This window comes from Echeneis naucrates, chromosome 9 (assembly GCF_900963305.1).
Source record: "Echeneis naucrates chromosome 9, fEcheNa1.1, whole genome shotgun sequence".
In the NCBI taxonomy this organism is placed as follows: domain Eukaryota; kingdom Metazoa; phylum Chordata; class Actinopteri; order Carangiformes; family Echeneidae; genus Echeneis; species Echeneis naucrates.
In genome coordinates, this window is record NC_042519.1 from 18,874,612 (window position 1) to 18,902,442 (window position 27,831).

Genomic DNA, 27,831 nt, shown 5'->3' on the forward strand with positions numbered 1-27,831 from the left:
ACCATATCATATTACGCAATTTGTAAGACTTTGGGTGGGACAAAGAGGCAGCTCTTATAGCAGGCTTTAAGAAACACGCTGCCTGCGTTGTTTTGAAATGCTGCTGCAAAGGTTGTTTCCAACTACCCATTAATTAGATCATCTTAATAAAGACACTGAGGTAAGCTGTAACTTATGTAGTGTGGTCAAATGATCAAGCAAAGCTGTATTTAGTTATATATTTATATGCCCGAAATACATGTACTACCTAAAATGGTAATGGTCTTAAAAATACTTCTTCAAAACGACGCAGTAATAATGTAATAAATTACCTGGGTCCTCAATCCAGCCAAAGCCCCCTCAAAACTCCTTGATTCACTGTCATTTTGCTTATAAGTGCAATGCTTGATAAATTGATAGGGATGCTGATTTCTAATAATTTGGCAATTGATCAGTTTAGTCTTAATGATGGAGCTGTCTGGGGATTTGGACACAGCCTTGCATGTACTTCTTCGAAAGTGTTAGAGGAATGAAAAAGCTCAAGTCCTCCATACTATAGAGGACAACAATGAGCTGATGATAAGGAGGCCGCCCCCTTCTACCCTACATTTACTGATAGTAGCACATATGATTACGATTGACAAAATATTTGTTTTGTTATTTTATTTTTATTTTTTTTAGGGTGGGGGTGCATTACCTCTCCGCGGCGGTAGGTGGCAGCAGGACAGCAGGACTCCGGATGGAGAGCAGCGGAAGGACCGGAAGCTCTTCAGTCACAACAGCGCCACTTCAAACTGCTCGCTGCTTCATGCCGTCCAAAACAACAAGAACAGCGGTCTGAAGCTGGAGATCACAGTGCCGCCACGGTAGAGCCTTCGATTAAATGAGAGAGGTATAATAGACTCTTTATGTTTGATTAATGTCGCTTTTTGATGCGAAAAAACAAAAAGCGATTAAAATGTTCTGCCTGCAGCGCGAGAGCCTGCTGTCTTCCTTCCTTGCCAACGGTTGCTATGCGTTTAGCTTAGCTTAGCTTAGCTTAGCTAATGGATGCTAACACCTTACTACTAGTATAATTAATATTATTATTAGAGCGACTAGAAATGTTACAGCATGTTTCAGGTTAGTGCTCAGTTAGAAACCAGGAAAACATACGTCCGGATTGTGACTTGCAGTTTGTATTTAGTTTTGACTTCCAAAGCGCTAAAAGCCGATACTGGGCATTTTTAACAGTTGTTCTCTTATTGAAAGGTTAAGTAGCTATTTTTAATATTGGCATTTAATGTAAGCGCCGTTTAATGCAGCCGTAACCAGCCTCTGAGTAAGTTATGTTATTATAGGATTTTATTTTATTTTTTTAATCTATAAACTCATAACATACAGTGTCACAACAGAGGAAAACAATTCTTCGGTGCATGCAGACCACGTTTCAACAACAACACCACATTCGTTCATAGTATAACATGACATTGAACATTGTCCTGTCTTTTTTTTTTTTTCTTTGTTTTCTTTGTTCCTAGATCGAAGATGGTTCATGACAGTGCTCAGATTCGGCGACAGGGCGCCCAGGACTTCATGGTGTATTATGACTTTGCCTGTGCCAGACAGGAATCAGTACCTCTCCCTGCTGTCAAGATGAACCTTGACAAAGGGATGCTGGACTTCAATGGAGACCGGGTTAAACTGGCAGACTGGCCACCCATTATTAATTCCATCTCCATCAACAAAAACCTGCAACATATTGCAATAAGCAGTACATACCAAACAACTCTGGGTTCAGGAAACACAGGTAAGGCACATTTACCTGTGTTTACTATTTGTGTTTATTATGTGTTTATTAAACATGTCAATGGACCACATCTGTAATCACGCTATTTACGCACCTTAACCAATTTCAGATAGAAGATACTGTAAGTCTGGCTTCAGGAGGAAGATACCGGCTATTCGCTCTAAGGACATGACATTTAAGTTGTGTCAGGCCTTAAGAGAGTGTCTGGCTGTCTCCTCTAATATTAAGACTCTGCAACTCAATGGACTTCCACTGAGAGAGAGGGACCTCATTGCCTTAACAAAGGTAAAATATTAAAATATTTTTTTAGGGTAAACAAATAAGTTGTAACCTTTTTTGCTCTCATTTCGAAAGGTTGGCCCAGAAATATTGGCTCATTTGAAGATAACCATGTTTTCTCTGGACCACAGAAAATATTGTCATCTTGGAGATGTTCTGAAAGTCATTAAAAACTAAAAAATAATGGGTTCTTTTCCAGGGTTTAGGAAAAAATGTTTCTTTGGAAAACCTATCTCTGGCTAACTGCCCAATCAGTGATGAGGGCTTGGAAGGTATGCTTGTTCAGAGTATTTTTTCCTTCTGAAAGCCAAGACCATACTGTCTGTGAACATGTTGCTATTTTCATATCTTACAGTGATTTGCCAAAGTGTGAAATATTCTTCAAACATCAGAACAGTAGACTTTACTGGATGCAATCTCACCTGGAGAGGGGCAGAGCATATGGCCACCATCATAAAGGTGTACTGTGATGTCAAAGTTTTTATCTGGCATGAACTTTTCGTCTATGTCTACTTTTTTGACATGTCATAAATTATTAACGGCAATGAATTGATCCAATATCAAACACGTAAAAATATCAACATGTATAATAATGCTAAGTGTTTTCCACAGCATCAGGCCATGCAGAGGCATGGTACTGCATGGGCAGAGTCTCTGAGGTATCGGCTGCCACAGTTTGAGAGAATGGGAGGTCTGCGACGTATCACCCTTAACTCTAATACTTTGATTGGGGACCGGGGTGTTGCTGCTCTTGCAAATGAACTGGCTGAAGACCTCTGGGTTAAAGGTTAGTGGACATATCTGACTTGGAGTTAGCACAAAAATAAGGTAATTTTTTGTGTTGTTTTCATTTTCATAGGAACTTCTCTTTGGAATTCTTTTTGGTGACTTTTATTTATTCATTTATTTTCTAACAGCTGTGGACTTACAGAGATGTGGTCTGTCCAAGGAAGGAGCTCGCTGTTTACTGGAAGCCTTGAAAACGAATTCTGCTCTTTGTGTACTGGATATTCGTAGTAACCCTTTAGTTGGTAAGAAGCTACCTTAACCAAGTCAAGATTTTTTTTCACACAAGGTAAAGCTTTACAAAATGATACATGATTAGTGGGTTGTATCTTTTACACAGTACTTTTTTTGTGGGTGAGCATTTTTAGATTTTTGTTTAAATATGTCCTAGTTGTAACTAATTTTAAGATTTTACAATTTTTGGCTCATATCAGAATATTTTTCTGTAATACCTTTACTTCATCAATAATGTACCAGCGTAATAAAAAACATTTCCTGCTGGAGAATTGTTTTTTTATGTTGTTTTCTTTTTTCACAGAGAAGGTCTTAATTAAAACCATAATTGAAAAGGTGCTAATGAACGCTAATGGACAGTCACTAGAGGTCAGGGCTGCAGCACATTTTCAAAAATTGCTGAAGTGTATCCATATTTGTTTGCTATTTGCCACAAAGGTTTGCGTGAGATTTAATGACATCTATCTCTATAATGTTGTTCTGTAGCTCCACTGGATCAAGCCTGCAGCAGCTGAGCCACAGAGAGTTCCTGGTCCAAATAAGCGATTATCATCCAGTTCATTCAAAGGAAAAGCTACACTTAGGATGGGTATGTTCATCTTTCTTTTTGCCAAAGCACAGTGTTGTGTATATAATTTCAGATCATTTGGGTTTGTGTTGTTTTAGTTAAAATAAAAATAAACCACACATTTTTATGACAAGAGATCAGTAGTTAACAAGGCTTACAAAAAGCTAGCAGATAATATTATGGTAATAGCTGACTAAAAATATACATTTTGTGTTTCAGAACTGTGTAATTGGTGAAGTTATAAGTGTTAAATTTTCCCTAAATGTCTGGCGCCTCAAATCTCCCCAGTCTTCTTCAGCCGTCTCCTGGACTGCAGATTAGGCATTAGGGCATAGTTGAAATGCACAGCAAGTCTTCACTCTGCACAAGAGGGAGTACAACACACACTGTTGGATCTCTTAAAATCTCCTTAAGATGGAATGTATTACCTGTAGGCTAATTTTTGTGCTTTCTGACATTTGGCTTTGCGTTTAATATTTAATTGATGATATATCTTTCAGTACTTTTGATTGAAATTCCCTGTGGTAAACAATAACTGATGAAGAAACAAAATTGATTGTATTTGTTTTACATCTGTGATGTATAGAACTTTTCCTAACTATAAAGCACTGTACCTGTAATTCATGCATTCATTAAGCTTTGGTCTGCTGTCCTGGTGATCATTATGTAGAATGACTAAACATGAAAGCACCAGACTCATTCACTCACTATGGACATTACATTAGAAATAAGAAAATTTGAGGGGCGATAGTCATTGTTAACTTGTAATGGCTTCTTGCCATTAAGAAATCCCGGCATCGTTAACAATTGCGTTGTTTTAATGTTCTGCTATGCAAACACATCTGTTTCTGTGCAGCCCTTCCTAAAGGAAAATCTAATGGAGGACGGAGTTCAGCTGTTATTCAGACACAGAAGCCCTACTCCCGTTCTCGTAACATTCCATGGCGTGCCGCTGCACGAGCTGGCCGCCAGAGGTGAAATGTTGACCCACCAATTCACTTTCAATTCCAAAAAACAAACAAAAAATAAAAATACAAACATTTAATTTTTAAAAAGTTAGATGGAGTAAAACACATATCACATAAAAGAATGTAGTCACAAATTAAGGCTATAGTTGCAAAACATATCGACCAACCTTAATAAAGTTTTCTGTAACATATTTAGAAATCATTAAATAACATTGTCACTGTTATTTATGTCCATCAAAGACAAATATTCTGTGGTGTTTTTATTGTAGAGGTCTGCCGCCTGGAGTAACTGTTGCAGACCGGAGTTTTCAGGTAAGTTTTCTTGTATTTGTAGACAGCATAACCCTTACCAAAAAAAAAAAAAAAAACACAAGTGATCAATGAAACCGTTTTCAAATTGTTCTGACATCTGTCTAAATACCTGGTTTTAACTAGGGTGCAGCTACTGTGAAGGTTACTGTAGATTCACATTCAGAGGGGGAGGATGATGACGAAGAGGCAGAAGTGGTAGTGGAAGTAAAGCCGCCGCCATCTTCTTTCCATCTCCAGGACAGGATCACTGGGCGTCAGCTTGAACGTATGCAGGTCAGTTACCACAGGCTACATCGCAAACTGTTTTGTAAGCACAAAGAAAAAGCTTTGGATCTTAACTGTTCGACCATGACACATTTGAGGCATCCTGTATGTTTAAATAGTGCATTCTTATTTATGTCCTGTAGATGGAGCTGAAAGAATGTCGCCTGAGGCTGGCAGAGGAACGCAGAGCCAGACTCAAAGCAGAGTCAAGGCTCATGGAGGTGATGGTAGTCTTTAAAAAATTCAAGTATAAAGCTTAGGCATAGACTTAGTTTTAGAGTTCTTATTAGTATCAATGTTTATATTCAGAGTCTAGGAGAGTGGGGCAACGTTTAGGAAGTTATAGTTTAGAAAAAAAACATCAACACTTTGCTCTAATCAGTCATGGCAGCTTTAATCCATAGAAATAGAAAAGGTTTGTGCCTGCTCTTACACCCTCAGAAATTATTTGAGAAGACAAGTTGATATTCATATGCAGCACCATCTGTAGGCCATGTTTGTATTGTGTCTCTTATGTCTGCCAAATCAAGAAAACTTTGTTTTTTTTCTATGGTACCTGTGGTAAGTTCATTTAGTTATAATTGATCTTTTGATGTTGAGATGATTGTTGAGACATGATTTGAGAGATGATTTACATGGACAGTTCATGCCAGGCTGCAATGGACTGGAAACTTGTCCAGGGTGTACCCCACCCTTGCCCAATGTGAGCTGGGATTGGCTCCAGCTCATGCCAGGTTATCCCTATTCCCGTACGTCATAGTTTAGGAAACCAAGTCAACCGTAACCAACTTATTTAATGTCTACATCTTTAGTGTTACCATTGGGTCATTTGTAAGAAAAACAATGAATATTGATGCCATTGTGTCCTATCTTAATTTTTATGCAGTATGAGTTGGAGAATGCCCGTCTTCGTGATGCCAACCATTCCTTGTCAGAAGCACTTGCAGCCGCTGGCTCTGGATCAGCCCCAGCAGCTGTCGCTGCTCTTGAAGATGAGGCTGTACTTGAGAGCATTGAAAGCTCATTTACTAAGTTTCATGCTTTCATGGATCTCCTCAAGGATGCTGGGTGTGTATTCTGAGAACTTCCCAGTACAGTGCTTTATTTTTGATTGAAGTTTCAGTTTCATTATTTGTACCTGGTCATCCGGTGCCTTTCATCAGCTGCCCCAGAACAGACCTCAGGTCAAGCAATGGTTTCATTCTGACTTATTTTATATTGCTGTACAGCTTCACATAAACTGTTGTTCTTGTTCACAGCAGATGCATTTGCCTCCTGTCCCACACAAAAAGAGACAAACCAAAAGTTTTTTTCAAGATGGAACAATAGATATATTTTATAAGACTCATTCCCAAGTAACGTTGCGTGATAAAGAAAAGTTTTATAAATGTAAAGAATATAGAGAAATATAGAGAACACATATCAGTGCATCATCACTCAGAAGTTATAGTGGAACACTTATGTAATCTTAATGTGTGATTTGAACGAAAGAATGACCTCTCATGGGAAGAGCACAAACAAGTGTTCTTCCTAAAATGCTGGGCTATTCTTTCTAAATAGCTAACATCACCAGGTTGGTTTTCTGTTTCATTTTGAGAACCCTCTTCATATATTCTATTGCAGGTGTTTCCAGTAAGCTGTGTTATTTCTACTATGTTATCACAGAGCCTTCAGTTTCACTCTAAACAAGAGTTTATTTCTGTTTTACCCAATGTGCTTAAAGCTACTTTGCAGCCAGCCAAGTAACTTTGTATGAACAATGCGTGCTCCGTATCCTGCATATCCTGTTCAGCTTTCTGCAACAATGGAGAATTAATTTATGTGAACTGTGCTCTAGACTTTATATAAACAAGTTACAAGTTAAATTATATAAATATTGCTTTTTAATTCTGGAATATTATAATATATTTCACAGGATGAGTAATTGATATGTGCCCTCGTGTGTCCACACCACCTGAATCTAGATGTATATTGCTTGGCGGTCCAATTCTATTTACTTTCCGGTGGGGAAAAAGGCAACCTGCTTGGAAGAAAGCAATTATTAATGTTTACCAATTTCTATAAGACTATTTGACAGGCTCTGAAATGCATGATCCAACTGGTGAGCTTTAGTTGAAATCTGAAATGTTTTTTCTCTTTTTTCTTTTTTTTTTGTGGCGGGGGGTAGTCTAGGTCAGCTGTCTGCAATGGCTGGGATTGACAAGTCAGACTTCCAACCTTTCGGAAGACCCCAGCTCTCCTCTACCATAGAAATACATAATGGTGCAGCATCACTGCTTGGAGGAAAGTATCAAGATGTCCGGTCTAAGCATGATGCTTTCACATTGGTAAGGACTTGAATTGCAATATATGTTTGCCAATGGCAGGTGACTGTCACACAATGTTATATTTTCATGTTTGCATGTACTTTGAACATCCATGCTTACATACTCACATTCATCCCTATTGGCAATTTAAGGTCATAAATTAACCTGAAAGAGCACTTGGAGGGAAACTGCATAGACATGGGGAGAACAGACAAACTCCACAGTGAAGGGCTCCTGGCCTGAATATTGAACCCAGAAATTGTGCAGGCACCAGGGCTAATCTCGAATCAATTGTGTTGTTTGGGGATAAAATATTTGATCTCAACTTTATCTTTGAAATGGGAGTGTTTCGACATGTTATCAAGAGAACTAGGAAGAGGAACTTGCAAAATAATGCCACTTTCTGAGTATTTCCAATTTGATCATGTTTTTTGTTAATTTGTTCTGTCCTCGTCTTTGGTAGTAGTATGAAATTCCCAGGTATGCCCAAGATAACTTCAAACAGTGAATGAACACTGAATTTTTATCTTTAGGAAGGCGATGGCCAACCTGCTCTCTTTGGGGATCCAGTTCACACCGCTTCCCCCCAATCTTCATTCTTTAAAAGGGAGTGTTCACATAAACACAAGCCTCTGGATGCGACCTTCTGTAAAGCCTCTGGACTTGCAGTAGACCCTGATTTGGGAGGAGACAGGGAACCAGATCGATATTTTAAGTCTAATATCCAGCATGACTCAGGTTCTGAACACAGTTTCCATAGTCAAACATCCTCTGATAAAGGTTCCTTTGGAAAAACCTTTGAGAATTCACCAAGGAAACAGAAGAGCACCAGCAACTCTCAGCAGAGCAGTATTCATTACAGTAATGGTTCCCATGGATATGAAAACCGTCATGCTCAAAGACATGTTTTCCATAGCAATGGGTCTCATGATGTGCTCTCTGTGGGATCTGAACAGTCCAGGACCAGGGGAAAGGGACCTCTGGTTCCAGCAGATCACTCAGGGTCAGAAAGGCTTGTGGGGGAAGTCTATCATGGGAGGGCCACTCTGCAGCAGACCATATCTCTGAGGGGGCAGTCAGATGACGAATCCTTCTGACCAGATAACTGGAGGAATATGAAAAGCTTTTTCAGCTTTATGTCCATTTTAAGAATGTGTATAAGTTAGATTTTATAAATCTTTAAGTATAGATTTATTTTAAAATCTTTAGAAAGCCCATGACCACGGTTCAATTAAAATTCAAGCCAAAGCAGGAGTAAATGTCCCTGCAAAATTTATATCAGACTTAAAGGGGAATGGTGCACAGAAATGTAATCTATGTTTGTATTAATATTTTACCCCCCTTTTTTTTTTTTTTTTAAATAAAGTCTCTTTATTAAGTTTATATATATTCAGTTTACTTTTAATTTGTCCATTTAAAAAAAATCATTTATGAAATGGAACTGAATCATTAATTGTTCTTAGGAGAATATTCTGCTGATCTTTCAAAGTTGTATTTTATAATATACATGTAAGCAGTTCTAAATTGTGCACCTACTGTTTTGGTGGACCAATTTGTGTTTGCTTCCACTTTAAGTGTAAAATGTGTGTTTGTATGTATGCATGTACTAGAAACAGTATGAAAACTAAGAAATGCAGTGTGCATCACAATCCTGTCTGACATTTTGGCCACACGTAGCATTGAACTGTTATTTGTTGAGATGTGGCAAAGTGGAAAAAAAACTGTCATGGCAAAGTGTACGAAGTTATGATCTGGCCCTACCTTCACATTTTGAGGGAACTTCTTCTTTTGGAAACTTTCCTAATTTAGGGACTTGGCCCAAATTATAGTATTGACTTTTGGGCCACTTGTGGTATACAACTGTGTTTCAAAACCAAACACATAAAATAGGTAAAGTTAAAAATAGCTTGATAACATCTCCACATTTATTGAATTTAAAGCAAAAAAAGAAATTTTGCATTCATTGCTCAGATCGCTACAGTTCTTTGTGTTCTCACTGTTCAGCAGAAGTTGTTTCTAAAAGTAATTAATGTTTGGATTTTTCTAATCTAGTTCCAATGATTTAAAAAATAAAAAACATGAGGTAAGGGCATTGCATAGTCAGTGTGAAAGTGAAATTAACTCTAGGAGATGTCCTCATCCACCATATGTAGAAGTTGAGCTGCTGGAAAAACAGCAGGCCTGTGCCAGTAAAGGAAACGAAGCTGAGCACACTGATTGCTGGTTTGAAAACCCGGGGTGTGGTGTGCTTTTGTGTTCTTAAAGTGGCACTTCTGGTATATGAAACAACACTTTCTCAACCTCTGTGACTAATCACACACTGGCAGTATAGGCTCAGTTTATGTTATGGAATGCAAACTATCATTTCCTCTATCACACAACTGAAATACTTAATAGGCCTTGGAGATGAAGAAGCAGGACTTTATCACCCTCATGGCATGAAATAAAGGGCTGATAAGTCATTTGGTGTTGATAGTGCAACAAATGTGCAATTTGCTGTTAGAATGAGTGTTTCACAACCAATGTACAGTACTATCAATGAGTCCACTTTGATAAGTAAATTATCAAGGCTCTTGCCCGTCTTTCAGTGCCATAACTTTCTACAACACAGGCTAATTGTTATCATCGCGGGACACAGCACCAGACTCTACTTTGCACCTTCAGTCAGCTCCGGCAGAACAAAATAACAGAACAGTGTGAAAACATCTGCAGTGTTTAATGATTGTCACTATAACTGGTCCAGAGATAATGGAGACCGCTGCTGCAGCTGTGAGAACAGTGATTCAGGCATCAAAGTTAGAGTCCAACGCTGATACTTCCGCTAACAACAAACCACGTGAAAACTGACACGTTTCCAGGAAAGCAGAAATTACTGGGCTGTTGGTGAGGCTAAATTCCTATAACCTCCTCCTCTCCTGGCCAGCAAGACGTGTCGCCCAAAGTCAACATCCACCGTCATTTACCTCCATCTCACATTGTTTGAATTCAAAGTGACTCACAGCAAGTGCTAAATAAAGAGAACCACCACAAGAAAAATCTCACAAAGAAGTCTAATAAGAAGTCTGATTACATTTGTTTGGCACACTGACTGGATTTAATTGCATGGATGTGGTGTTCAGCGGTCCTGTTGTTGCTTCTGTTGGTTTATATTCTTGCTCTTTCTCCGTAGCAGGATCCTCTTATGGGATGTTTAAGACCTGAGCTGCAGTGAAAGCCGCAGATCACAGATTGGTAACTGACTACTAACCACAGCAGTGTTGTTCCAACGCAGTTTAAGAAAAAGTTTCAAGCTGAGTCTGATTATGTGACATGACGTTTTGTTTGACAGCTGTGTGAAGCAAACCCACAGACAGAGTCATTAAACGTAGTAACGCACATCATCACCTAATCTAGGCTTGACCTCACGTGTATGACTCTTCAGTAATGTGTTAGTTCTAATCCTGTGACTGCTTTGAATGATTAAAGCTCAATGAAAATCAGAAATCCTCCTGCCCTTCACACAGTGACCGTGGCCTGCTTCACATGATCTGTCGTTATTGCTCAACACTGGCCGCTGGCATTACACAGAGAAAACCAGAGGGTATTTATCGACCAGGCCGAGGTGCTGTGCCCTGAGCGAAGGCAAATAGTGATAAATGGTTGCAAGTGACGTGTGTTTTTTATTTGATGTCTTTTTGTGCTGCCAATTTTATTTAGGAAAACCTTTGAATTTAGCAATTTGTCACGTAGCACTGCAAAAAGATGGTTTACTTTACTGCAATCACGCATTCAATTCAATTCATTTTGGAAGATGGATTTTACTGCTGTCTGATTGCTCGGCTCGCTGTCGCCGCAGACCTTATTTTATGTTGACCGTACTGAGCTCTGATGACTCTCAGACAATACGTTTCCCTTATGGAAGCCGATTTTAAAAAATGTTCACTGCTGTTTGAGACAGTTGTCTTTGTGTGAGGAGCGGTGATGGCTGGCATTAGGGGGTGACTCTGGGACGCCAGTGATCACCGTCTGGCTTTCTGGAGGTGTTGTGGGCCTAACTGGACGAAACACCAGCGAAAGGAGGTTCCCCCCTGATGACCCCAAAGACATGTTAGCTATCACCGCTCACTGGCCTAGTTGGATGTTATCTGTAGGGGACATAGAGCAGGGTGAAAGTTTGTTGCCATCACTGAGTCTGGTCCATTTTTCGTCGCACAAGTTTCTTGTGTTTTTTCTAAACTTTAGTTATACATACATTAACACAATGAGATGGCTGCGCTACACCAATAAAATCTGGTTACATTTACAGTTTTATCCATGCACCATTAACCATGAATATAAATGACGGAGCTAGCCACCAATTAATCAAAGTACAGATGGCAATCCCTGCGCACTTGCTTCAATATTGAAGCTTGCGGGTCTGTTGGAAAGAGCAATGCATTTTCTGTGCTTGTTGCATCGAGTGTGGGACACGAAATGAGTTGTGAATGTGGCTCAGTAAATACTAAAAACAAAGACAAGCTTCTGTGGCAGGGTAATCATGTTTAATGGTCTACATGAATGGCCAGATGTGTCACAAAAAAAGCATGCATGGCTTGACAGTGCTATAAGAGGCGATATGCTGTGAACCTACAAACTATATATTTACAGCTACAATGAAAATATGCCAGAATCCTGAGAAAAAAGTTTGAGTTCTATCTAAACACATTGTCTGCTGATAATAGGAAATAGTCCGTCCTTTAAAATCCCTTCAAATCTGAATACATTTAGGACTAACATGGCATCGTGCTATGAACAGAATACTGTAAATACTGTAAATAAATTACAAGCATCGCACTTTTAGAAACAACACAACTCTAAAGCTTTACATTTCTTCCTCCAAATGAACAACTCTTCTTTTTTCTTTTTTCTTTTTTTAATAGACTGTACAAACAACATTTCATCACAACTTCCAACAGGTGTTAAGAATATTTTGAGTGGTAAAAACTGCAGTTAAGACATCTATGAAAATGCTCCGCTGAGAACAAAACCGTTGATTGCAGATATATATAATATTTAAGAAAAGCACTTTAACAGTGATATATTCCAATTAAAAAAAAAAAAAAAAGGATTAGCTCAGCTTTTTTGGCTGGTGGCTATAAAAAAATGTGGTTGCACAGCTCATAGACAGGAACGTTGTTTTTGGAAAAGGGTCTCCAGCAAACAAAAGGCATATTCAATCCATGTCCAAGCCTATTCATGCATTCATCTTGTGCTCATCAGTATTTGCAAAGCTCACACTGGGCAGCGATAAAGCCATTCTAATTACTGGGTTGTCCTTTTGAACTGGCCAGGTCCTGATTTTATAAATGCTTTGTTTAGTCATAGCAAGTCCATATTTTGCTTCTCCAGCACTGGAATCAATTTCAAAACATTGTCATTTGTAAATGCAATCATCTTCGTCATTAGGAGCTTCTTTTGGTGACCCTTAGTTGTTCTCTTGTGAGACTGTGGTTTCCTAAAAAAAAAAAAAAAAAAAAAGTAAAATCAGAAATTAGGTTAGATGGTCAGGTCAGTGCATAACATATATCTAGTCTCTCAAGGAAATAAATTCTTCCAAGGTTAAATCAGAAACCAAATGAATTCTCCAACAAGATATAGCTGCCAGTTGATCATTTGTCAAAACAAACAACCTCAGACCACAACTGAGAAGACCTCAGGTGTGTGTTGGGTTAAGATCATTGTGTACTCACACTCCCACCTCTCTGCTATCTTATCTCATTCATTTTTGTGTTGCAATCAAATGCACTGAATTGTTAGTGTTATGGTCAAGGTATGCTTATACAACTTGTAATTTTCAGATAAGGCCACTTTTGTTGGCAGGGTGGTCGAGGCAGGCAGGGATCCTCGAGTTGCAGTTTCAGAGGAAAACTTATATTTAAAAGGTTAATCAAAGAATGAAAAACAAGCAGCATTTCTGTTGAAACAGCAGCAAATGGAAACTTTTTATTCGAGTCTTGAAGGAGTGCTACTTTAATGCTTATATGCAACACTTAATGGGAAAAACACGACACCGTAAAAACTTCCCACTTCCTGCTTATGGGGCTCAACAGTTTGGAGGCTGAGCTGTGTTTTCTGTTAACTGTTTACATTGATCCTGTGCATGGTAGTATCTAATGCACTGAGAGTTTAAAAGATTATTGTTTTTCCTTTCTTTAGATTGTGTGTTTTTGTTTTTTTTTTTTACCTGACTTTACAAAAATCTGTTACAGTTTGTTCTTAACTCATAAAACAGATGGACATTTCTGTGGGATGTAAATTCACTGAACATGTATTAAGGTTGAAAAAAGCCCCTTACAAATGGAGTGCGCTCTCCGAATTTGCTCCAGAATGTCATCTGGACGGTGTTCTTGTGCCCTGTCCGCTGGTCAAAGGCCTGGCACAACTGGAAAGGAGGACTGTACAGGTGCAAACTGACTGCACCTTCTGTGTGGCTGCCATTTTCCACACGATGCAGGCCGATGGAGTCTGCACAGACACACACACAGGAGCGGACAACATACATTTAGACGGTGTATGCTGCTGGAATGCCATGGAACTGGGCTCAGAGGTGGTTACTGGGGGCTCTGTACAGGGCTGTGTGATCACCAGTTGAACCCAAACATCACACCAGCACACCTCAAATTTCTGCTGACTGCATGTTCTCACAGAGCCAGCAGGGATTCGAGGACAGATCTGAATATCAGGCGTTGTAAAGCTAAACCTGCCTGGTAACTCCTGTGAGGCCAATTTGACGTTATATAACTGCAGGGCTGGAAACTTTGGCATTGCTGCGGACGGTAACAAAGTGACGCATATTGCAGGTCAAACATGTCACATCAGCTTATCTTGCGTGGAACAGAACATGCGCTGGATTTTTGCTCTCTTGTACTGAACATGTTTGTGCCGCTCTGAAACGTTTAACCCATTTAAAAAAAATCGGCCCCATGCACAAATAGACAAATATTACGAGTTCTAACAGCCCTAAGTGCAGTTTTCTTACCATTTATGTAGGCAACCTTGTTTTCCTGGAGGATTCTCTGTGACTTCTGAACCATTTCTCCGTGGGATTTACCCTCTGGCCACTCGAACAGCGTCTCCTTCAGCTGACCCTGCAGCAGCTTCATGAAGCAGTGGGAGTTTGTGTGGTCGTGGATGCTACTGCAAAGCGTTCAAGAAACAGGAGATTACAGAGTCAGAATGGTTTATGATTCCGGCCTCCTCTGGATTTCTGGATGTGAAGCTGAAAACTCAGTTGGGATAATCATTCGTGTCACTTCTCTGTCACTAAGTTTATTGGCCCAAATTGAGGGCCAACAGACGGACGAAGAATGTTAAGGAAAGATATTTTTGCAGGAGTAGAGGTCATAAATATTTTTCAGAGAGTTTTCATTCCACTTTGAATGCATTTCTTACATTTCCACCTGCCATTATCAGTTGTCTGGGTGCCGTTTGTTGACAAAGTGGGTCATGTGACAGATATGATCAAATAGTATCTATTTACATGAGCTTTAGGTCAGTCTGGAGATCGCTGGACTCTCTCACCTTCATTAGCTAATATCATTAGAGAAAAATCCCTTGAATATGTGACCTAGAGTGTCTAAAAGGCTGTTAATCTGACTGATGAACCAATGACCCGAGGGAACAATGTTATTAGTCCAAAAAGTGCATCAGTTCTCATAGTTACATAATACAGCAGGTGTTTTTCTTGTTAATTGTTCTCTTGGATGTGGAGGCATCTCACCTGCCGTGGCCTTCTCCCCAGCACAGAATTATGAGATTGAATTTCCCGTTCCCCTCGTCCACCAGGTTCCTGGTGTATCTGCAAGTGAGTTCAGTGTGTTAAATGAGCAGACAGACTGCGTAATAATGCATCACAGGTTGTTTGCCACACGACTGGAGCACGACCACGGAGGCTTTTGGTAAACATGAGACATGAATCAAACCAAAAGTAACACGTTTCCTTCTAATACCAAAATACTTTTAGGCATTTGCCAAAGAAAATAAGCATGAACTTCCAGACAGATATCTAAAGTGGTGGGGGTGACATTTAACCCCTGAAGGTTTGTTTCATTTCACTTTCACATCCACATCCTCTCCCCCCTCCGTCCCGGTTTTTGTCTACACTCGGCACGTTTTTCTCATTCCGGGCAGACTGCCCCAGACTCTGCCCCGGCACTCACACCCATCCCTGCATACATTAGCGGGTGTGGGTCGGTTCCCGGTGCTGATTGGGTGATCCGGCTCCCTCCCTCCTCTCAGCCCCTCAGCCAGCACAACACCCGGGCCGGAGCTTGAATAGAGGAGGCTGCAGCCTGTTCTATAGCGAGGAGCCTAAAACTGGGATCAACCTTTAAAAAAAGAAATGTGTTATACTGTCTAACTTACTTTCTTGTATTTTTTTATTATTATTATTATTATTATTGTTTTCCTTTTTGTCCTGTTTGGAAACAAGTAGTTTCCACGGTTTAAACATTAGACCGACGCAAAATGTTTTAGTAACTTGTTGCCTGTTTAGTATGCAGTTGAGTTTTTTTTTTTTTTTTTTTGTAGTTTATACAATTAATAAATATAATAAATAACATGAGCACCCTTCAGATGTTGTTTTTTTTTACAGTAAAAAAAAAATAAATCAGAGAAAAGTAATCAAAAGTTCAATGCATAAAAATCACATTGTGCAGTCGTAAAGACTGCAACAGCTGAGACAACAGAGGGTTACAGAGCAAAAGTGCGAAGTGCAGCAGCATAATATTAACTGAGTGATATCTGATTTGTTCACAGTGGGACTATAAAACAAACTTAAAAAAACAATAATAATTTACCTGTACTTGTCAAACTTGGCATACGCGGCCCATTCGTGTGGTTTGCTCTCATATGACTCCATCACAGCCTGGACCTCCTCAACATTGATGCTGTCACTCTCGAAGAGCTTGTGCAGGATTTGGATCAGCTCATCCAGGCTTTCTGGCTTCATCACCTCGGTGTGCTCCATCTCTTCGTGTCGTGCCGGAGTCTGCTTTCTTTTCAGGTTGTTTGTTTCAGAAAATTCAACCGGTTTCTCTCTCCAACTTGCACACTCAGTACTTATAGGTTTGAGCGTATAAATTCAGGGGGGAGCTGGTGATGGACTGTACCATTATGGCAGAAGGTAAACGCCCGAAGCAAGTACTTATTTCAAATGAGCTTGGTAATTATACCTTAATTAAGCCACGTGGATAAATAAATGTCTGCAGTTTGTCCACACTTATTCTATAAAGGGTATGTCATAGAAACTTTTTGCATGTTTTAACATGAATTCATTATTCGGATCACACAGTAAGAACTTGGACTAATCCTCTTTGGGTCCAATTCCACCACGTTGTCACAACACAACCTCCCCTTTTCCCCCCCTCTTCCATTCTGGCTGTGGCATTTGACCAACAATAGATGACCAACCTCTTTTTTGTTGTCCCGCTCCTCAGAAACACGGTCATCAACACACTGCACTAGGAGTGTGTCATAAACAAGAGGAGAGGATGAAAATGAAATAGAAATAGAAAAAATGGGTGGCTTTGGGGTGGTGGGGGGGCTTGGATGGCCTCAACAGTGTTTTGGGGAAACACAACATCTTGCATAGTTCTCTTATTTGATGTGGTTCATTTTCAGACCTATAATCACCCATATTTTGGTTGCATCAAGAGATTACCGCTTGCAATGATATGCATGAAAGAAAAGATGTACTAATAGTAGGGTTAGCCTGCTGTATGAGAACTATAACAAGTTTATGAAGCCATATATTCAAAGAAACAATGATCCCTAAAGCATATAAGAGGAGAGCGGAACGAAAGGGAGAGACTTTAGAGGGCAAATACATAATGGTTTACTTAATTACCCACAATATAATGTTGGATTGTGCAATAAAAACATGCAATAAAAGCATGAATAAGCATTGGTGGAAAAGTACTCAAGTAATTTATCTCATGATAAGAAAATATTGAATGAAATTAAGAAGTCCTGTATTTCAAATGCATAAAGAATTATTAATTATTAAAATCAAAGTAGGAAGCCCTCAATGAATAAAATATCATATTCTTCTTATGCGGGTAGATTCACATCTGAAGGTGCGACCTTTACATCTGCAATGTGAAGTTTCCAAAACTGTGGTAGACTGGTAGTGGTTTCATATGCCAGATCTGTCGGAGGAAATCTAAGTAAAAACAAAACAAACAAATAAAAGCTGTGAGACAGATACAGAGTGCATGTAAAAAATCGTACACATAAGGACGGGTCAGCCACAAGCAGAGATATGTTTCTCTGTCCTCTCAATATCACATCCAACACTCAGTTAACGGGACGTTCCATTAGCCCGTTTGGCAGCTCCACAAACCTGCAGCGTATCATAAATCATTCTTACGGACACATTCCTTCATGGATATATGCAGGCCATTTACCCTTACTGCTCCACCCATTGCCCCTGATGAAGAAAAACAACCTCAACACAAACCTTTTTGAGGGTGCTTCACCTCCAATGCGGTGCAGATAACACACAAAACCTTTTTGTAGCTCAGAAGAAAACAAAAAACAAAACCCTAACACCAGGGTAGATTTCAGGGTACCAAGTTGCCACAGTGCCATGCTCATGGGCTCTATGCCAGCTTTGATTTAGGAATCAAAAGGGGAATTGTTTGCACAGGAACAGCTCACTTTCTATTTTCTAAGATACCAGGACATGGATATGGGGGGGATTGTCTCTTTGTTGCTTGTTAGACAGGCCCAGCTGTGCTGCGATACTATAGGAGGAAAACTGCAACATGTGTCAGTCAGTCTGGGGAAAATCCTCTCCATCCAAAGAGGACATTCAAGCTTTTGTGTTTGCTGGCAGGATAAAGGGAAGAGAATGTTCTTTGCATCTGATGTGGTGCCAAGTTTTCCTCTGACCTGCCACATCATCAATACCAGCTGGACTTGTGCTCCACCTGCTGGCTGTGACTTGGACCTAAAATAAATACAAAGTCTTGGTATCAGATGGTGACGACTTCAATTCACCACAACAGCTATAATATTGAGCTGTATAAGAAGGCCAAAGGATGAATTTGATATATAATAAACTGGCTCTGCTGATAAATTAAAAACCCAAACATTTAAAATACATTTAGATTTTTGGCAAAACAAGCAAATCAAAGATATGCATACATACATACATACATACATACATACATACATACATACATACATATATATATACATATATATATATATATATACATATATTAAGAACCTCAGTAACACTCAGTAACACTTTAAAATTAGACACGTACGCCTCTGTGTGGATATTTGGGGCATTGCAGGAAGGGACAGAGCTGAATAATAAATAAATAACGTGTCTCTCGGCGCCCTTCGCTGTCGTATGCCGTCGCGAAGGTTTGATCCGTCGCGGCCGCCGTAGCAGCAGGAGGAGCGGAGCATGACTGGTCCTTTGACGTGGAATATTTCCGTAAAGAGACGATGAAGGAGTAGCAGCAGCTGCGGCGGCGTGCAGCTCGGACAGATCCCGTAATTAAGCTTAAATCGAGCCGGGACTGAGCCCTGAATCCGCCACCGGATCCGGGTTCACGGGACTTGGCAGACAAGTCTCCCCAAAGACCGATCCCTTCTCCCCCCCCCCACCAGCTCAGCTACAATCATGATAAAAGCCATTTTAATATTCAACAACCACGGGAAACCAAGGCTCTCGAAATTCTACGAGCACTATGTGAGTAACATGACATTTTATTTTGTATTTTTTTTTATTGTTATTATTCCAGATTTGGCACATAACGGTGTTTGTCTGATGGATGGGCCTGAAAAAACGGAGAAAAAAGTGAATCTAGTGTCATTTTGCATGGAGATTGTTTATAATATATATATATATATATATGTGTATGTATGTGTGTGTGTGTGTGTGTGTGTGTTGTATAAAAAGAGCCCAATCTGTTACAGTTGCAGAGAGTTTGAATGGGAGGGTGTGTGTGTGTGTGTGTGTGGGTGGGTGTGTGATGCTGTTGTTTCTGATCCCGCTGTATTGGATGTCAGTGTCCTTTTAGAAAATATGAATAATTGAAGGTGTGGGAGCCGAAGTGGGCCGGTCCGGATCAGACCCTTCATGCTGAGTCCAGCTGTGCTGATGGAGACTCACTGTGTTTGTGTCACATGACCTCAGGGACGCCCTTGTGATTGACTCGTGCTTTCTGACCTTAAGACTGTTTTCAGTTCAAAAAAACTTTATTGCCATCAACTAAGATTTTAATTTAAAAAAACAAACAAACAAAAAGAACAACTGCAACAAGAAGTTGCAGGTTGCTGATGACAGCTTATGTAATATCCTGCACTGGCTTCTCCTCTTAGTTGGATTAATGCCTGCAGGTTGGCTGCCTGCCTCTCCTTTAACACAGGTACTACAATAGTAAGGTGGCGTCAGTAGTGTCCCACTCCGGCAGCTACAGTCTGTGAATTCTCTGCCAGGGCTGAATTAGATTAGCCGATTAACTGATTAGTCGATGGCCAGGAAATTAATTGGCAACTGTTTGGATAATCTGTTGATACATGAGTCTTTTTAAGGATAAATACCGTTTTTTTTTCTGTAAGAAAATGTAATTAAAAAAAGACTAATGATGGATTAATTTTGCTTTATAGTTATGTTGTTCGTGGCAGCTGTGTTACTTATTTAGGACAAGATAAAACACAACACAAACATAAATCCCACATTTGTACGTGAGAAGCTGGAGCTGGCACATTCTTGGTACACTCAGCTAATTGAATAATCAATTAATCTGCTCAGTTTAAGTTTCTCGCTAATAAACAGTTGTTGGCTGAAATCTCTCCCTTAAATATACTAGCATAAACAGAAGTGCTTAATAACTGATGAAGTTATACATCAAGAAACAAATGTTTTGGTCAGATTAGTAATTTATGAAATGTAAAAGTAAAAAGACGCTTGCAGCTTCTTGGACCTGTTGATCATATGGTTCTCTCTGTTTTGTATCACGGTACATTGATCATTTTTAGGTGGTTGGAAAAACACATCGTGTCATTAAAAGGGATTTAAAAAAAAACAAAACTATTTTCTGATATTTCATAGTGCAATATTCATTAATCAGTGAAAATGTCTGCAGATTAATAGTGAAAATAAGCCTTAATTGGCGCTTCGGTAAAGAGATGTATAGCACCTCCTTCTATGTTGTCTAATCTTGACATGCGGTGAGTATGGATGTATTTATAATTCAGAGGGATAGATTGAAATTGATTGGATTATTCGGAGACACCATCTGTCATATTAAATCCTGAGGTGTTGGTTCACTGGCTGGCTCGATGTAATATTTCAGAGACCGTCCCTGCTATGAAAACTGTTTCTGGCATTTAGTTTATTTAAGATTTAACGTCTGGGCTGCAGTTTGGTGCTGCCGCTGTGTGTGGTTGTGAGTCCTGTACAGTCTGGTGTGTTGAGAGTGGCAGAGCTGAGACATAAAACCGAATCGTATGTCTAATCTAGGTGTGACATGCCAGGGAGAGGAGAGTGAAATATTGACACACACACCCCCCTCTTAAATTTGTGGACAATCAATTGGCCAGGATATGTGAGAAACATTGGAGGAACAGCTGTGTGCTGATATTATTACAGCAAGCCCTGCGCTGTTGTGTTACTTGTTCTGCAGCTTTACACACACAGTGGTTCATTGTATGAAGGATCTTACATTTTAAACTGCGTTAAAGCTGCAAATCTCTGCACTATGTAATCCCATAACTGTAAGCTTTGAACGTCTGGTAACACTTAATGTGACGCCCCAAAATACTTAAAGCAGTAAGCGCTGTTCTTTCGTCTAATTCCAGCTACATCATTGCATGTTATAACATTTACAGAATATTCATCTTCTTTGGGCGACAACAGAGGGGTTGGTGTGTGGAGAAGGCACTCAAACTCAAACTAGGAAAGTTTGAAGGAAAGTTCTTTGCTGTTCTTCAGAGTCCTTTGTGCTTATTTACGACTGTATGATAAAACTGAAGTACCATAATTCAGATAGTCTCGTGGTACAAGTCACATGGCATGATTTAGCCTCCAGCCAGCTGCACACCGGCGGCCTTCTTCTCTCTTATACTCACTGACCTGTACTGGGCCCGAGAGGACATTAGCACTCTGTGGTGAGGTAGCCACAATGTCAGAGCAAACCATGACATATTTCCCATGATGTTGATTTTTTTTTTCAGCTTAGATTGGGTGGTTAGAGTTTGGCCACATATTAGTTCAAGAAATTTTCAAATGTGACGCCCCTCTTAAAGCTTTTTATGTACCATCTCCTGCATCTCCTGTTGGTTTAACAGCCTCTGTTTCCTCGTTCATCCTGCAGAGTGAAGACACAGAACAACAGATCATCAGGGAAACTTTCCACTTGGTCTCAAAAAGAGATGAGAATGTCTGCAATTTCCTGGAGGGTGGAATGTAAGTTAAGATGTCTGGGTGCATTAACAAGTGTCTCCTTAAGAACCGGATTTCATTTCTTCAGCCAGCGGAAGTTAATAATTTACAGATGCAACATCTCAGGAATTCATTTGACACTGTAAAAGAAAACTCAAGGGCTTCGTGAATGTCAGTCAATAGTAACAATGTTTGTGTGAGGTTCATTTATCATTAATGAATCAGGAACTAGGTGTCGTGTTCCTGAACTCAGATGTTTCTGTTACGTTCATTTGTGCAACACCAATGTCAAATGATTAGAGAAGGAATACGCAGCATCGCAACCACCAATGTTTAAAAGCTATGATAGTCCCTTTCGGCTTGTCGGACATGATTAGCAGTGTTCCAGCGCCTGCTGTGGTTCAAGCTACATGTGTTTGTTTTCACACACTCATCGTGCTTTTATTGAACCCAATTGGTGGACCATCTGGTCACAGGATTGGATTTCTACCACTGTATTTTTTTTTTTTTTTTTTTTACATATCCTGTCAACACACATGTTGACTGACGTGACTGAAAGCATCCTGTCCTTTCTCTCTCTGTTCTTTGTGTGATTGTAAACTGCTAATGAACAGGAAGACCTTATTTATTTCCATATTCCAAAGTGGAGCAGACTCTTGGTCGTATGGAAATGTTATTGAGCGATGTGGTGCTTAATGTGGTGACCCTGCTCTCCTTGTTTCTTTTCGGTGTCAGGTTGATTGGAGGATCAGACTACAAGCTGATCTACAGACACTACGCCACACTGTACTTTGTGTTTTGTGTGGACTCCTCAGAGAGTGAACTAGGAATTTTAGACTTAATCCAGGTAACAGTTTATGAAATCACAGTGTGTTTATTGCCATGGTAATACTTAGCCCTCCATAGCATCATGATTGTCAGTGTGTGTCAACCTTTTTTTATAAATTTGTGTGCTCGTGTTCTCAGGTATTTGTGGAAACACTGGACAAATGCTTCGAGAATGTCTGTGAGCTTGACTTAATTTTCCATGTGGACAAGGTAGGAAATACCTTTGAGTGTCCCTGCCTCCCTGCGAGTCTGATCCTGCTTGAAGTTTTGATTTCAAAATCCCCTTTATTTTTGGATATGTGTATATAAGCACGACTCAGTGTCATCTTTCCTCAGGTCCACAACATTCTGGCTGAGATGGTGATGGGTGGGATGGTCCTGGAGACCAACATGAATGAAATCATCACGCAGGTGGACGCTCAGAATAAGATGGAGAAGTCTGAGGTAAGCCTGACCCTCTTCGTCCATTGACTGTATGACTTGAGCGTACCTCCATGAGGTATTGTATACAGTATGCAGGCATGTGTGTATGCTGCACCCTGCATGCCACTCCTCCAGCGACCTTGTGGATGCTCCCGACCTACTCTTGAGTGTTTGTGCTCTTCCTTTCGGCCTCCCCTCTTGCCGCTGCACTGCTCTCAGCGCAGATTAGGACTCGACATATAAAATACAGGATCATAGTCATCACTTTGCCATTACAATGCAGACTTTACTGTACCATTGTCCGATGCATCTCCACAATCTGTGGTCATTGAATCCCTCATATCCACTAAATTTGACATACAGTAATAATAATAAAAAAAAAAAGTCCAGTTTAAGGTTGTGGTTTTACATGCTTCTTATTTTAAAGGAGAATGTGAATTTTACGCGCTGTCCATGTTTAAGTAACTGCTTTCCAAATGTGTTTTGTAGCATCGTTAAGCCCATGTCCTCGCTTGGATATTTGTTCTATGCAAGGACATTGCTTTGCTTTCCATATAGCTTCTGCTAGTAGATAAACATTCATTTCCTCGTTGGAAATCTTCAATCAGACAGACAGCCAGAGGCAATTTCATGAAATCATTTCTATTCACTTTTTAGCTTCTTAGTTCTAAAGCTCAATTGTGCTAATGGTTTTTTTCCTTTACAATGCACAGCAGTGATTTCTAAACACTGAAGCGATGTTTTTCAGGGAGTCCCTTTTCCATTTTGAAATGTGAAACACTAACAGAGAATTCCATGGTTGTTCAAATCTGTTGTGTTTTGCTGCTTACACAATGAAGTGCTAATTTTTTAACTATCTGACATCAGTTGTGTGGTCTAATATTTGATACGCGTTTCAGCATTAACAAAGTACAGTCTTTAAAGATGCAATTTGTGCTTTCACAGAACCTTCTTTTCAAATGATATCCTGTAAGCAGTTTTTACTGTTCTACAATCACCAGAGCTGCTCTGTCTCTTCTCTCTTGGACCCACCCTAGACCACTGTGTGTGTGTGTGTGTTTTCACACTGATGCTAATTCAACAGGACACTGTCCATTTATAAGGCAGTGTCTGGAAAACAAAGAGCAAACTGTTCTTCGTCCAATTAGACTAATTAGGTGATATTAGTATTTTTTAATGAACCTGATTCTTATTAAGGCATAATTTAGATGAAAAAAAAAACAAAACTTAAATTATAGTTGAAGCTCAATATTGCTTTTTGGTTCACATATGTGGTCTATGATAGGTCCTATCATTTCTTTTCTGTGGAGATAAACTGTAATTATTTTAATCTGCTTTAACATTCCTCATTCCTCTTTTTCCTGACCCTGTCGAGTTCTTTCCATTCTTCTCTCTCTTTACAGACGTTTATCTTTCAGTCTACCAGGCAGGACAGGTAGACACAGGTACTGCTAAATTTACAACCAAGTACTGTAACCTTAACTGAAGTCTACTCCCCCCAGTCTCTTCATATGGCCCTCCATGTAATAGTAAACTGACGTCACTAACAAGGAATCTTTTCATGGCAGACCCAAAAGTGTTTCTCCTTAACTGGTTGCACAATGCTGCCACTTTGATAACTGTGCATGAGGTGGACAAAATAATAGCTAGATATGTCACTGGAGCTAGCAGCCTAATAAGAAGGCTGGAAATAGTGGGAAACTAAACTTGCTCTGTCAAACGGTAACAAAATGGACCAACCAGTAGCCCCAGAGCTCAGTAATAAGCACTTTGTCTTGTTCGAAAGCTGTAGCGCAATTATGTCTTTATGGCAAGCTAAGCTAACTGGCTGCATTATATTTTCCACAGACATGAATACAGTAACATACAATGCACTATTTTTATGTAATTCTCCACAACAAAGATAGGCAACGTATTTCACAAAATTCCAGACTTTTGCCTTTTTATACATTTCTCGAAACCACATAATCCGGTGATAGCATTTTCATTTATTTCTGTGCTGACAAGAGTCTAACTCACACGGACCATCAAATCAAACCACCATTGTGTGTTCCCCAGCTGGTGTTACTATTTCTGTAGATATTCACTCAGCATTTCATTAGAAACCCTGCCATAATGGACTTGCACAGTAAGTCCCCAGGCGACTGGCTGTGAGGCAAAAAATATCTTTCATCTTTAGGCTGTAGACTGATCCCATGTGCTGGTTCAGCAGTCAGCTCTGTTTCAACGATGGTTATCTTTCCATCCAACACAAGTCTGCTTGATTTTTGGCAGAAGGAGCGATGCCCTTGTGATAAACGATTCATTGAAATAACCTAGTGGAATGGAGTGGCATATGAGCTGAGTCATATCACGAGGGTGTTAAACTGAATGGGTTCCTTAGACAGAGAGCGAACATTATAGTTCCTGCATTTTAATCCTTTTGGTCATTTTTGGGTCTGTCTGCTAAAGATTCAGTTGTGGGGGGGGGGGTCTCTAACCACAGTGATTCTCAAATGTCTGCTCACACCTGAGGCAAAAACATTGAGTCATTCACACTTTGTAAATATATATTATTTTAGACAAAATTACCTTGTTGCCTTCCTTTAAAAACACCAAATTTCTCTTATACAGCTTTACATTGAGATTCATTGTGTTAGAGTGACGTGCCCCCTCTATCCCTGAGAATAGGTCTCCCATTGTAGTTTAGCACTCCAAGGTTAACAACCTTCTCATGTCATTAGTAGGCATCACTCTAAAAATGTAAATGGCACAGTATTCTTGTTCCTCTATTCATTAATATATATTTAGAAAGATAAATGCTAGCTACTGTCCTCTTTAGTCTTTCCAGAAGTAATCCCACCTGCTAGAGGTACAGTATATGATGTTGACATGTTTTTCTTTTTCTATTCTTTTTTTTTTTTTTTTTTTTTTTTTTTAAGGCACACATCTATACCTACCTATCTACTCAAACTTCATTTCCGCCTTCATATCCAAATTCATTTTTTCCGCTTTACCAAATCTCTCCTTGCATTTTTACCCTTATCGGTCCTCAAGAGTCCGGTGGGTTCACTTTCTAAGCAATGCAGCCTTTTTTGCCCATCTGATGAATGTTCAGTACTGCTCAGTACATCAAAGATAGTGAATGGTCAAGTACAGTATGTCCTCACAGTTGATTCATAATTGGCTCTGGTTGTGATGTAAGTCAATATAGAACCAAATAATGCATGTGCGTGTGAAGCTATGAAGGCATCTGAATGTACATTTGCACACGATGTCTGTCTGAGTAGCTGTCAGTGCTTTTGCATTTTGTTAGCAGGTGACTGTTGTTTGTCTTGTACTTTGTATAGCATTGTGTTTTTGTGTCCAGTGTTCACTGTTCAATGTGTCGTAATGTACAGCATGTTTTTTGATTTACTGATTTGTATCTTATCAACCCTCCTTGTGTGTTTTGTATGTGTGTATGTGTGTGTGTGTGTGTGTGTGTGTGTGTGCGTGTGTGTGTGTGTGTGTGTGTGTGTGTGTGTGTGTGTGTGTGTGTGTGTGTGTGTGTGTATAGGCCGGTATTGCAGGAGCGCCTGCTCGTGCCGTATCAGCTGTAAAGAACATGAACCTCCCGGAAATGCCCAGAAACATCAACATTGGTGACATCAGCATAAAAGTGCCAAATTTACCCTCCTTCAAATAGTGGCAGTGAGATCCTGAGCCTGCAGGTGTCAGCCAATGTTTACTACAATGCAATCTGTTTACCAAAACCTCAAATTACTAACTTTTATCAAAACTATAGATCTCGAAGGTACTACATGGTTTGACGCTCCTTGTTCTAGTGTTATCACTTTGTTTTTCCAAAAAAACACAAGAATGTTTTATGAGTTTGTTTTTTTGATTGTTTGTTTTTTGTTTTTTTTTTTCTTTTGGAAGGAAAACTTTTATATTTATTTATCAGTGGTACATTCCTTCTGCCTTGCTTGAGGTTGGCCCTTCATGGTCAGCTGCTACAGTGCAGATCTGTGTCAGATTGCAATGGAAATAATTTCACTTCCTGAAGTGTGTACTTAAGAGACATGGCGGCATGGCGGCATGTGAAGGTGTTTTGGGGCAGTATTACTGGCTTGGTTCGTCCACATTTGAGAAATCTGTCAATGGAAGACATTAAATAAAACCATTTCAAATACCAAACTGGACAGGTCTGCTATAGTATTGAAAATTGTGTGCGATGGCTTGTTTGTAAAATCAGTGCAAACAATAAGGATAATTATATTGTTGTGTGACAGAAATATGCTGATATATGTGCTGAAAGTGATTTTTTTTTTCCTTTTTCTTATTTGTATCCAAAATATTTTTAAATGATTTATCCTGTCTTATCTAATAATTCTCTTGATTTTAATCTGTGCATGATTTTGCTCTTCTTTTTCAACATAATAAACTGTTAAAAATCACAGTGTTTTTGTCATAATTAGCTTTTGATAATATCTTATATTTTCATTTACAACATATCTCAAGGTCTAGCATATCATTTAAAATTGGTTGGTCATATAGTGTTGTATAGTTACTTAGACTCAGCTGCTCCTACATCTTCCTAAATATGGTTAAGGTTAGGGGGTTGATATTGTAAGGCAAGCTTTAGCTACTCACTTTTGGTCACACTATAGAGCGGTCGCTTTTAAATTCTTTTTATTAATTTACTTAATATC

The 27,831-nt window shown here is 39.5% G+C and overlaps 3 protein-coding genes across 9 annotated transcripts; 2 read left to right on the forward strand and 1 right to left on the reverse strand.

The window, feature by feature from the left end:
* The first annotated feature begins 67 nt into the window (after positions 1-67).
* Positions 68-9,577, forward strand: cep78 (centrosomal protein 78). Its single transcript, XM_029510334.1, has 17 exons — positions 68-160; positions 661-871; positions 1,500-1,768; positions 1,878-2,053; positions 2,247-2,319; positions 2,403-2,506; positions 2,660-2,834; positions 2,965-3,078; positions 3,372-3,436; positions 3,554-3,656; positions 4,492-4,609; positions 4,873-4,915; positions 5,039-5,188; positions 5,323-5,400; positions 6,066-6,247; positions 7,347-7,506; positions 8,019-9,577. The coding sequence occupies exons 3-17, from the start codon at positions 1,507-1,509 to the stop codon at positions 8,580-8,582; spliced, it is 2,367 nt and encodes a 788-aa protein (XP_029366194.1). The 5' UTR covers positions 68-160; positions 661-871; positions 1,500-1,506; the 3' UTR covers positions 8,583-9,577.
* A 2,412-nt stretch (positions 9,578-11,989) lies between these two features.
* cdo1 (cysteine dioxygenase, type I) lies at positions 11,990-16,547 on the reverse strand. Its single transcript, XM_029510708.1, has 5 exons — positions 16,302-16,547; positions 15,224-15,301; positions 14,483-14,640; positions 13,799-13,968; positions 11,990-12,958 (listed from the first exon to the last, which is right to left on the reverse strand). The coding sequence occupies exons 1-5, from the start codon at positions 16,469-16,471 to the stop codon at positions 12,929-12,931; spliced, it is 606 nt and encodes a 201-aa protein (XP_029366568.1). The 5' UTR covers positions 16,472-16,547; the 3' UTR covers positions 11,990-12,928.
* Positions 16,548-18,926: 2,379 nt separating this feature from the next.
* On the forward strand, positions 18,927-27,680 carry ap3s1 (adaptor related protein complex 3 subunit sigma 1). 7 transcript variants are annotated; one of them, XM_029510401.1, is made up of 6 exons: positions 18,927-19,210; positions 21,840-21,931; positions 22,643-22,754; positions 22,874-22,945; positions 23,072-23,179; positions 26,697-27,680. In XM_029510401.1, exons 1-6 carry the CDS (start codon positions 19,142-19,144, stop codon positions 26,823-26,825), a joined length of 582 nt encoding a protein of 193 aa, XP_029366261.1. In that variant the 5' UTR covers positions 18,927-19,141; the 3' UTR covers positions 26,826-27,680. The 7 variants fall into 7 exon arrangements, with proteins under 7 accessions (XP_029366261.1, XP_029366263.1, XP_029366264.1 ...); XM_029510403.1 differs by lacking the exon at positions 26,697-27,680 and adding an exon at positions 24,562-25,988; XM_029510404.1 differs by lacking the exon at positions 23,072-23,179.
* The last annotated feature ends 151 nt before the right edge of the window (positions 27,681-27,831 follow it).